Source organism: Parus major, chromosome 1, assembly GCF_001522545.3.
Source record: "Parus major isolate Abel chromosome 1, Parus_major1.1, whole genome shotgun sequence".
NCBI lineage: Eukaryota > Metazoa > Chordata > Aves > Passeriformes > Paridae > Parus > Parus major.
Genome location: NC_031768.1, coordinates 105,584,465 through 105,596,949, shown reverse-complemented (window position 1 = coordinate 105,596,949; position 12,485 = coordinate 105,584,465). Strand labels below are relative to the sequence as shown.

The 12,485-nt window shown below is 38.1% G+C and overlaps 1 protein-coding gene across 4 annotated transcripts in view; it reads left to right on the top strand.

Annotated features, from left to right (window-relative positions):
- ROBO1 (roundabout guidance receptor 1) overlaps positions 1–12,485 on the top strand; it is a 690,100-nt gene that overhangs the window by 82,599 nt on the left and 595,016 nt on the right. For all 4 annotated transcript variants that reach the window (XM_015640442.3, XM_019007725.2, XM_015640439.3 and 1 more), the window contains exon 2: positions 9,211–9,348. In XM_015640442.3, coding sequence (XP_015495928.1) covers positions 9,261–9,348 — 88 coding nt within the window. In that variant the 5' untranslated portion in view covers positions 9,211–9,260. The remainder of the gene's footprint in view (positions 1–9,210; positions 9,349–12,485) is intronic.

Here is a 12,485-nt window from a genome sequence, read left to right as displayed (position 1 = left end):
ATTAAAGCTCTCTAAAGCCACATCACCTCTTCCTCTCACTCAGGCACTTGTGTGCACACACAGTCTACCCTGCATGTAAAACTCTTAGCTAAGACCTTGATGTCTTTCGCTTTCTTGAACAGAGAGGCATGAGTGATGATACACACAATCTTCACTTCTCCTCTCTCTTCCCCCAGCTTTCAGCTATATCAGCAGTTTCCACAAAAAAGGTCTAATTAGCAGAATGAAATCACTTTCTGGATTTGAGGAAAGTTTTGTTCAGTGAATTCACTGGTGACTGTTACCAATTACCTTTTGGCCTCTGATTGCTCCCCTGAGAGTGACTGAATATAAAATAGAGAACAAAATCTGTAATACTGAAGATTTGTGCAAAATAATAGTCTGCAAGTTAGAATTGATTTTTGCATTCCAAGGGAATAATCAACCTGAACACAACTATCAGAGTGATGACAGGCCATAGCTTACAATGCTGCATAGCAGATTTAAACGTTCATCTATCTGCTTGTTCTGTTTCCCTGTGGGATCCTAAGGTTATTCCCCTAAAAATGTCATCACAAGCCTCCTCAACTTTCTATTTATTGACTGTGAATTGAGGACTTTTCACAGAATAAGTGATTTTTGTATTCACATTATTTTTTTAATTTTTTTTTTTCTTTTAAGCCCTAAAGAACATCCCCAGCATGCTATCTTCATTCAGACTGCCCCTGCTTCAGGACCATTTGATGCTGACAGTTTTTCTAGTTACCCTGCACTACAGCTTCTAAGCATTTTGTGACCAATTTTCAGTGAAAAAGCCTTTCTTCATTCTGTGCTGGACACTTTATAATGTTCTGTTTCCCAAGACAGAATATGAATTGCTAATTTTGATGCAATGTTCCTTAGGCAGTAAGCAGAATAATCAAAGATGAGGTAGGAAGAGGATAATTTAGTTGCTTGGGACTGTCTTATTAGGTTTTACATCTAAAGATTCAATTGCATCTAAGGATGGAGTAACCACATTTATCCCAGCTGTCTATTCCACTGTGCATTCACCCTTGCAGTAGAGAAGTGGTTTTTTTAATATCTAAGTGGAATTTCTGTGTTTCAACTTGTGGGCTTTTAGCTCTGTCACTGGCCACCACTGCCAAGAGCTTGGCTCTTTCATTTTCATTCCATCACAGCAAGGATTTATTCACATGGATCAGATTCCCCAGGTCTTCTGCAGTCCCAACCTCTTCCCAAATGACAGATGTTCCTAACTCTTAACCATTTTTGTGCCCCTCTGCTGAATTTTCTCCACTGTCAGTCTTGTACTGGAGAGCCCAGTGTGAGACAAATCACCCCAGGTGTGGCCTTGCCTCTGCTTAGGAGAGGGAGAAGGAACCCTTCTTCCTACCTGTTGTCAGTGCTTTTCCAGACTAGGGAATACCTTAGGCATTCCTAGGTCAGGATACCTTTGTCCTTCTTTTCTGCAAGAACACATTGCTACTCAACCTTTTGTCCAGAAGGAGCACTGAGTCCTTCTTGGCAGAGCTGCTTTCCAGCCAGCTATCCTCTAGGGTGTACTAATGCCTCAGATTATTCCTCACCCAGTGCAGGATTTGGGATTACCCTTTGAATTGCATGAGGTTTTTCCAGCTTGCAGAGGTCCCTCTGGGTAGTGGTACAACCATCCTCCACTCTTCCCAGTTTTATGTCACCTTCAAACTTGCTGATGGTGTACTCAGCCCTACTGTCCTGGTAAAGATATTAAACAGTGGTGGACCCAGTAGCAGACCCTGGGATGTACTGCAAGGGACTGGATGCATGAATGGATTTTGTGACGCTGATAAAAATCCTTTAAACCTTATAGTTCAGGCAGTTTTTCAGTCCACTTTCTGCTGATCTAGTTGGTACCTCATCAGCTTCTTTATGAGGAACTTATGGAATAACAAGTGGAATAACAATACCCACTGGTCTCCCCTTATCTACCAAGTCAATCTTTTCATCACAGGAAATTTTCAGGATGGTTAAATATGGCTTTTTCTGTATAAAACCTTGCTGACTACTTGTTGTAGTTGATAGCCTGAAATGTATCTTTTCCCATTTTTTAGTTGTGATTCCCCCCCACAGACTCTCTTTCTCCTAATTGTTTACCTGGTGCCAAGTTACCATGATTACTGAAGTTTCTCTCCTCATCTCCACGACTAGAGGCCGGATAGAGTAAAGAGAAGACCCTGCTGGCATTTCCAGCTGCTTGAAGTTTCTTTAGCCCAGGAAAACACAGGGTTGGGAGAAGAGAGACCCTTCTTTCCAACACAGAAGTTTGTAACTTTTTCCTGTCCCAGAATGCCTCTGAGCTATGGAAGCTGAGAGGGCATTCTTACCTCCCCTTCCCTTTCTTTCCCCCCTGTGCCAGGAAACCAAGACCCCCTCTCTCCCCCTCTGCCCCTCTGTGAAGAATACTCCTACACCTTTGTGGGCATTTGAAGAAGTTGGTGTCTGTTATTTCTTATCTTGGTGTGTGTAACATTGATTTGTAGAAAGTTTGTAAGATGTACTAACTGAGAAAAATAATTGGTTCTCTCTCTGATGTTCCCTCCCTCCGAGAAACCCTGTTAAAAGAGACCCCCCAGACGCCAAATCCTTTGTCTCTCGTCCTTTGGATTCCCCTTCACAGAAATAAACTGTGGAATGCAAACCAGAGAGAGAGTCCCCCCCGATTTCTGTACTTGCTCTATAGACTTGGATTCTTGGAGAAAATCAGTGAACCCCACAAACATATGCTGGCTCAAAACTCGAGTGAAGAGAAACTTCTTCACTGAGCTAGCCGGGCCACACTCGAGAAGATCGAGTCAACTACTCATCACCTTCTCGTCCTTCCATGTATGGTCTCAGAATGGGTTCATTCCTCACCTTCTTAGGGTTTGAGATGAGGGTAAGAGGCCTGCTCCTCCCTGAATCCTTAATCCTGAAGATAGGGGCAACACTTGCTTTCTTCCACTTCTCAGGAGTCTCTCCTGTACATCTGTCAGGTCCAAGGAGCTGGTATGTGTGTCCAGGTGGTTTGAGTGCTTCCTAGCCTGATCAACTGACAGCAAATATTCCTTAGTTCAGACTTAGTTCCCTCTGGTTCTGGGATTCCTGAAGGTTGGTCTTTCCAACAAAACTGAGAAAAAAGAAGGCATGAGTTACCTCAGCCTTTTTCATCTCCTTTGTCTCCATGTCCCCCAATTCATCTCTCTGGTCTTTCTCTTGTTGTTTATGTACTTGTAGGAGTCCCTCTTGCTGCCCTTCACATTCCTTTGTCAGACTGACTTCCAGGTGGGCTTTGTTTTCCCTGCATGCTCAGACACTGACTCCATTGCTCCTGACAGAGCAGGCAGCAAAGACAGAGAGCAGGAAACACTTGGTAACCTAATTTGAGTCCTTGAGAGAGACCAGAACTCTGGGGGTCAGGCAGGGGCAGGAGCCTGCAGAGCACTGTCACTTTTCTCAAGTGCTCCCAGTTCCTGCCTGAAGACTGAAGAAAAAACCCCAAGCGATAACTTTTTTCCTTTGTGTTTAGTCTTTTAATTGAGCTGATTTTTACTTAATGTCACCCAATAATGAATGGATGCCAACTCATCTTTGCTGCTGCAGGGCAGCCACAGTGTAGATTGCGATGGTGGGGAATCTCTTAGAATTGATTGCTTAGGCAGTTTGGTTTTTATTTTGATTCTGTTAAAGCATTCACCCTTTCAAGGGAAGACCACTACCTGACCTATCCTTTTTTTCCTTTTGTGTCACATACATATGCATGTTTCTGAAGCAGAACAGATGAAATGGCTTCTTATGTACCTGAAGAATAATTTTTAAAAAACTTAGACACAGATAACACAATTCATGATATAATTTGTTTTTCATTCTATTTATACTCCTTGACTCTCCATGTTCCATACATTACATTGCACATTTATATTACATTATAAATGTATTGCTTCCTTACACAGAAATCCTGTTTTGCTGCTCACTGTCTCACTGATGTACTCCTCCCTGAGGAAAGCTTCTTTGTTCAAGTTGTTCTTTAATCAAGATTAACCTCAGTTTGTATGGTCAGACATGAAGGAAACATTAGAGGTTAGCAGAGCTTCTAGTAGAGAAATTGTACATGAGACTAAGACTGGTGGCAGAAAAACTGTTTCTTTTTTCATATATCTGAGGCCTCAGACTGAGCTAAAGTACAAGGGGACAAGCATGGACACAGCTTCTTTTTAATTTTAATTATAGTAGAGGCACTATTCTTATGGTACTGATTAGGCAGTAAAAATACCATACAGAAATCAAGTCATAATCTGAGTAAGACTGTTTTATATAGAAGTTTGTCACCTGCCAGCTTAGAAATGTAAATTGAGCTAATACATTGATATTAATAATAACAATAAATATTTTACTCTTGGGTTTCTCATTGCATTAAAAAAGCAAGCAAACCACAGCTTAAAGTAAATAAAGTGCAAATCTTGCCTCATAACTGTTAAAAACAATTGTTAACAATCGGTTCTAAGAAAGCAAATGTCTGGGAGTACTAAAAGATTAAATAAGGTGAGCTTCATGAATGGCTGCTGAAACTGTCACTGAAAGGATGACAGTCCACATCCATAGATGTGTTATACTGATAACTACTCTGGTTTAAATAGATTTATATTTTTGAGCTGCTTTGATGTTGGTAGAGTAGATTTACTTTATAGCAAAAAAGAAGCTAACCAGATTTTTACCCTAGTTCATCAACTCCCTGTCATTTTTGCTCCTAAATGGACACAGTTGAGAAAATATAGGGCAGAGCTTCCTTCTGGAACTTTAAATAAATTTATTTTAACACAGACAGGATGTTTAAAATAGTAGAGGAAAGTTCTTAATTTTAGTGATCTATAACTGTACTGATGGTAAGGCACAGGAGAGTAAGTTCAGAAGTAGTGTCAGTCTAAACAGAGATGACCAAATAACTGAGTGTCTGACTAATAGGGATGGGGATTGAAAGTATGGGAAGGATCATCCACTACCAGCAGGCCTAACAGTGCATGACAAGCTTTAAAAAAATCCCACTTCCAAAAATAGTTAACCTTGCTTCAAAAGGAATATTATTTTTTTTTCTACTTTTTGTAAAATCTTGCTAGTCCACTCCTAAATGGCTGGGTATGCAGCAAATCAAAATTCTGTTTCATTCTGTAGATAAGCAATCTTCTTTAGCACAATATTTGCCAAAGTGCATATATTTCATAAAGAGAAGTTATTTTTACAAATTAAAATCTTAATTACCTGACTTTTGTGTCCATTCTTTCTACTCAAGACCCAGTCAAAATCTAGTCTTAGGAAGCTGGTTACCCAAGAGAAGCTTCAGTAGTCATCAAATTTTTGAAAAAAAACTCCAAAACCCCTAAAGACATGAAAATAAAGACAAGTTTGATCTTGTCTGTGTCTTTGCTTCTGCACTGGCTGTAGTGATAAATAGCACTAGACTTTGGAAGTGGAAGAAAATAATTGATTGGACCATTTCCCTGCATTTACCATGCTACATCTTTCCCCTCTGGGCTTGTGCAGTTTAATTTGCCATTGATTCTTTAATGATTATAATGTCATAGAGAAGCCAGTGTTTATCTTCATTGTGCACTCTGGACAAGGCCTTGGATCTGAATCATTTCTTGCACATTCTGGTGAAGGTCTGTGGCCATTTGATACAGAGTGAGGTGAGGTCTCAGGCCAGAAGTGTCTGTGCTGAGTGCATATTTCTCCTGTCAAGGGCAGCATCTAATTAGTGCCAGTCCTTATTCTGCAGTTTTAGTTTTATAGGTCAGACACTGAAAAAATGATTGCAGAGAATTGCATCTGGGTCCCTTTGGCTGCAGTACATTTCTGGGTGTTTCTTCCATTGTTGTGTAGTGCAAGAATTGTGGCACTGTGGCAGTAGATGATGAAAAGAAAGATCTTGTTTCTCTTTTGCTGGACTCAGCTTCTATCTGAAAACCATTCTGATGACAACTCTTTCTACTTTATCTTTTCAATGATCAGGATTACTCTTTCAGAAGCTCTGTACCTCAAATAAAGAGAATTAGCCTCCTATTCAAGATTGTTTTCAAGGAATACCTACAGGATTTGTTTTTAAACTGTAGATTAAAAACCATTATTTATGTATTAAAATTATTTGGCTTCATGAAAGCTGTCTTTGCTGAAATTTTCTGTAAGAACAATTTTGTAATGACACTGAAATAATTTCAGGTTTTAGAATGAAATACAATATTTCAAACATAAGCCTACAAGCAGAGTTAGAGGGTGGAAAAGCTTTTAACTAAACAGCCAAGTACTCATGGTCAGAGCTTCCTGTGGAGCCCTGTCACACACACAGATTAAAAAGAAGTCATAGTCCACCAGTTAGGTAAATGCAAGAGAGAGGTATGGATGGACAAGATGTTGGAGCCATGCATGACATACCTTCACAGAGAAGGTGAGTGCCATCAGGTTTGTTCCTGGGATTCATCTCTTCTCTGCAACTTTACAGTTGGGGTCAGTTGACCTTGGCTAAAGATCAGAATTTATTTTTGATTAAAATAGAGTTGGATGGTAAGAAAAAAGACAAAAATTAAAACTATTCCTGTCCCACCATTCTTGTTTTTCCTAGGCTCAACTCCATCTCTTCATCCTCAATTCTTCTACCTCTGCTACCCCACCATTCCCTGGAGTGGTGCAGGGGGATGGGGAAGTGGAGATTATGGTCAGTCCATAAGAGCCTCTCTGTGCCTCTCCTTCTTCCTCCTCATACTTTCTCTCTGCTCCAGAGTAGTTAGTTCCCATGGGTTGTAATCATTCAGGATAAACCTGCTCCTGCATGGTCTGCAGCTTTCTCCAGGAAACATTCACCTGGGGCCCTCCATGGGCTGCAGTATGGATACCTGCTCTCTCCTCCTCTTTCACCTCAGTGTTCCTTTACCTCACATTATAATGACAAAGTAAATATTGAAGTGAAAGTGTTTTTTTCTTTCTGGTTTTGTCTGAGGAAGCAAAACCTAAGGGCTGCCGCCTCAGCTTTGTGTTAGAAACAACATTCAGTCTTGTGTTTACAGCAGAAAGTAAAGGTGAAGAAACAATGGGAGAACCAAAGTAGTAAATAGTTTACAGAGCAAACCTATATTACTGTACAGAGAAAGAGATGGATACTCTAAGGGTCTGAGCCTGCAAATCCTCATTTCAGCCGTGGTGTCATACCATGAACAGCATTTAGAGCAGCATGTAACACCTTGGCCATTAATTGCTGTTAATTCTGCCATTAAGAGCTGTCAAGCTCTTTGCAACAGAAGAGCAACCATATGAGTGATAGGGGAAATTAAAAGAATGAGAATGGAAGGAACCTGGAGTTTTTGTGTGCATTGTGGTTGAAATGAGAAAAAAAAAAGTAAAATATTTTCTAGGATACAGGTAATTGTAATAGGAAATGGGTTACTATTATTTCTAGTTGCTAAGATAGTAGAGGCACAGGTACAACACAAAAAGAAAATTTAAAATGCAACATGTGTAGGAGATTGAATTTGTTAATATTAAACTTATTTATGCATTTTTGAACATCTAAAAGTGTCAGGTGGCACTGAATGCTCCCAGTAGTCATGCAACTCTTCAATCTGTATTCATTAAATATGTATTAGGTTTACAGATGAAGCTCCTCCATCCCAACAGATTGAGCAAGTGACTGTGTCACTGTAATTTCCTTCACTATTATAATTATGTCTGCTGGCATGTAGATAATACAGGATTCATCATCCAAACTGGTCATCTCTGAGTATACACTAACTACAAGGAGGACAAGGAGAATGAAATAAGAAGTGTAGTTGTAGAGTTATCAAAGTCTAACATAATTATTTATTGCTGGAGTAGATTTTGATGTGTCAGCGTACATGGGATTTACAGTTGCTTGGTGGTCTCTAATTGTTGGTTAGGGTCAGGCAATTTGGCACATCTCATAACTTGACAGACACTTAAAACAGTGTCTGTTTTCACCATCAAGACCTTGACATGAGCCCCAGATACTATGAAATATATGGAATGTTACATTCACATGCATTTGTGTTTGTACTGGGGGAAAGGCCTTTTAAGAAAAACTAAACAAAGAACCTCCCCCAAAAGTAAACCAGCCAAAACAAAATAATAAATCCAATTTCAGATTGCATGTATTTAATTATCTAAAAAGCATCTTACTGCTTTTAGAAATCTACTGAAATAATCAGAAAAACACCATATGTATTTTAGAAAGCTTTAGGGGAAAGGCATCAGGAATAGGTTGAAAACAAGGCCTGAGGCCCAGGGAGGCCATGGGGTCTCCCTCTCTGGGGACATTCCAAACCCACTTGGATATATTCCCGTGTAACCTGCTCCAGGTAACCCTCCTTTGCCAGGGGATTGGACTGGATGATCTTCAGGGGGCTCTTCAAACCCCAACAATTCCATTCTGGATAAGTCTGTACCGAGCACTGACATAGGTGAAGAATAAACAAATGAATAGGATGAGCAGAGATGAGTTTTAAGCACCAGAAGAGCTGCAAATGCTTTTTAATCTACGGATGTGGTGGTCAGAAAGGTGTGTCTAAAAGTCATATATTGGTTAAAAATTTCTGATTTCTTTCTAAATTCAAAATATTGTCTTACTTCACAGGATTCCATTTTCCTGTCAAACAGATGGAAGTTTTCTGCCCTTTAGAACATAGAAACTCACCAGAAAATTTTCTTAACTGTTCAAGTTATTACTGGGTAAAATTATCTGTAATCCTCCTTCAGCAAAACATAATTTCATAAGAAGACTAAAGTGAAGTTTTTACCATGCTTTCATAGTAAGTTGAATAACCTTAGCAGTGTTTGAAACTTACATAAGGGCTTAAGTATTTCCTTGCACTGAGATGGATTAAACATTTACTTAATTATCTTGTTGAAGTGGGCAATTTCTTTAATAACTTAACCAAACAACATGCAGCTCTTTAAAACACATATGTGCTCTATGGGGATCCTCATGTCTCCCTTTAAAACATCTGGTTTGTGGTTGTCTGCTCTGCAAGGATAGCTAATATTCTGGTTGTGGTTTTCAGCTGCCTAACTGTTAGATAATTTAACATTGTTTTAATAGCTAAAGCTGTATTGAAACCAGCATTCTTCATAAAATTACTCTAGACAAAAATATTTGGAAGCACCTCAATTTGCCATTAATTCTTCTGGTTTTATTTCCACGGTGTATTGCAGGTGACATTGACAGCACAGCCGAGCTGGTGTAATGCAAGCAGGGACACATCATGAAATGGAAACATTATCCTTTTCTGGCTGTGGTAGCTGTATTCAGCCTTTCCAGATGCCATCAGTTACTGGGTCAGCTCATTCCAGGTAGGTACCTTTTATTTAAACATAAATGTTCATGGGTTTTTTTGCTGTCCATGTGAGGGTGTGCATGAATGTACCTGAAGTTCTCTCTGGGTGTTAAAACGTGTGTATGTGTGGAGTTGAGAAGTTTGTGAGCATATCTGCATGAGAAACAGGCAGAATTTGGTAATTTAATTGTATTGTCTGTGCTGCAATGATTGGGGTTTTTTTTAACTTCAAAAGAAAATATAGAGAAGGAGTGGTATAAAAATATGAGAGGAGGTTAAGGTGACTATTAAAGCATTCCTTTGATTAACACAGTCGGTGGGGGGAAGATATAGAGTGCGGAAACAGACTTGAATATCAAAGAGAATTGGAAATCTATAGAGAACCTTCCTGAAGAAAGAGCAAAATAGCAACTGGGGAATGCTGGAATGCAGTGTTTCAGTGAGTCCCAGAGATCAGGGATTGTCCTGGTGCTTGCATATGGTAATTCTTATATTAATATAATATAATAATTATAATGATATAATTCATATCTCTTAGTGCAGAGAAGGAGTTGTGTGGATAAAAATGGTAAGATACTGTCCTAACTTTATAAAGAAGGTGATGGTAAAATAGGGAACCTGTAGCACTTCAGCAAATAGTGGATTTTTGTTCTAGTAACACAAAGGAAATAAAATATTTTGTTGTACTGGGTTCTTGTTTAGGGATAAATCTCTAAAAGCAACTTCCAAGTAATTCCGAAAAAATTTTCAATTTTTATAAAGAAAAATCTTAACAAATTTTGATCAGTTCCGCTAATGAGGTATAACCTTTCAGGAAAACACAATAACTATATAGAAAGAAAAGGAACATGCTGGTTTTACTGCTTGCTTTTTCTGCTTTCAATCTGAATAATAATTAAGAAGACTTTACTCTCTGAATTTCTGATTTGAATACATTGTGAATGCAGAATTTTGTGGCTATACAATTCTCTTCCCCATATCTCTGGGCAGCTAGCTCAAATATAGACTACTCAGTGAAAAAAAAAGGAAAAAGATTTCCTCAAGGATTTGTTCACCTGTATAGAATGGTGGTTCACAGAAAATAAAATAAGGAAATAAATTGGTTTTGGGGTTTGTTTTTTTTTATTTCCTGGTTTTGTTGGTTTCAAACTAAGAAAGACTTCAGAATAAAGAAAGATGTAAGTTAAAATTATCATTTTAAAAGTTTGACCTCAAACTTCAAACATAATCTCAAAGCAATTTACCTGTCACAAAGACATCTACTGCTCATTTTAAAAGGAATGCCTGCAGATCCAAATGTATTTGCATGATCGCTACCTCCATCCACTTGCACTGGTTTCAATTTAGTCATAGGTTTGTAGTCTTTACTAAAAAGACTGTTTTCATTGTATTGCTTTTTCCATCAAATTAGCTTCAGAATAAAATCACAGGTGGCATTTTGATTTTTGTCCCTGCTTTGTAATTTTCATCACAGACCTCAGACTTGAACCAAGAGATTACTGTACTTGGCCAGACATCAGCATGCTGAGCCTTGCTGGCAGGGTGCCAGGAGTGTGATTATCACAAAAGATCAAATAAAGGAGGATTACTTTTTTTTCCTTTAAGCAGTTCATCCCATTCATTTTGCTCTTTTCATGTCTATTCCTTACAAAGGCATGTCTCTCTTAATTTATTTTTTTTTCCAATGTACAGAAAGAGAGAGAGCTGTGAAAAATCTCGAAATTTTTCCTTAATTTAATGAGAGAAAATGAAATACTGGTTCTTTAGAAATTGGTTGTAGCCATAAAAAAAATAATTTAAAAAATCAATAGAGAAATGGGCTATAGCTTTTCCTGAGGATTGCTAAAAGCACTAAGCAGCTAAAATGTCTGCCAACATAGTTCTACTAAATTGTGATATTTTATTGCAATTAAAAATATGTTCTTAAAATAACAAATTAAATGGAATTATTTTTAGATTATGTTATTAGAAACATTTTAAAAAAATGAAATGTTATGGTTTCAAACTCTCCAATTCTGTCTTACCTAAAAATTGTAATTATTTCATCCTTACTGACGACATAGTTTGTCATATGAAATTAAAGTTATCAGAAATGTGTTAGAGTTCACCCTCAGATCTGGAATACTCAGCTTCAGTAAAATGTGATGAATTTTAATAGTAGCCTTATAATGTTGAAACATTTGTTGTAGTTTTTGCTGAATCTTTTCATATATTCTTGTTGAGTCTCACTCTTTTGCATATGGGGTCCACAGGGAAGCACTGTCTCCCCCCTTTATTAAAACCATGGCTGAGCCTTTCATCTCATGTCATTACATCTTACCTCTAATTCACATATAAAATACACTCACAATTCCACTATGGCTGTCTCCTGAGGCATGAAGTATCTCTGCCTTGGCACATCTTTATTTAATCAGGGATTGAACACTATCTGGGAAAGATGTGATTTTTTTCTTCCTTGCCGGTTGCTCTGCATATTTAAAAGCTGGAAAACTTGATAGCTGATTTTAAAGTGCACTGATCTAAGAAAACACAGCATTAACTGATGCCATATTATATTTAGATGCATGTTTTGAGCTCTGTGTTTTCAGTTAAGTCTTTAAAGTATTTTAAAGTTACCAGCTCCTAGATTGTCAAAAAACAACAACAAAAAAAACAAAACAGAACTATACATCTGACATACAGCAAAAGATGTTAATAATTTAAACTGATTTTTCTTTTCAACATCAATAACTGCAAGCTTACCAATTTTTGGGCTGCTAATAAAGACAACAGGAACATTCTGGCTGAATTTGGCTGGGTATGGAAGCTGATTCTTTAACAGTGTGTGTTGTGGAAGATCTCTCCATTGGAACTGGAGTAGATGCCACTTGTTTTGTATGTCATTAATCCTTGAGCTTCACAGACATACCTGCACAAAGAAAGACCTGTAAAAACATGACAAATTTGTCAGCAATGATGAAAACAAACAAAGAGAAATTTTGCATGCTCCTGATAGATTATAATAGATTTTTGCAAGAGAATTCTCCGTAGTTCTTAGGAGAGGAAGATAAGAAAAATACCTTGTTTGAACCCAGGTTTTTGAGAAATTTTTGACAGAGTTTCTAGAACTCTGTGATTTACAATTACTGTGCATTTGTTCTCCAGAAAATAGGT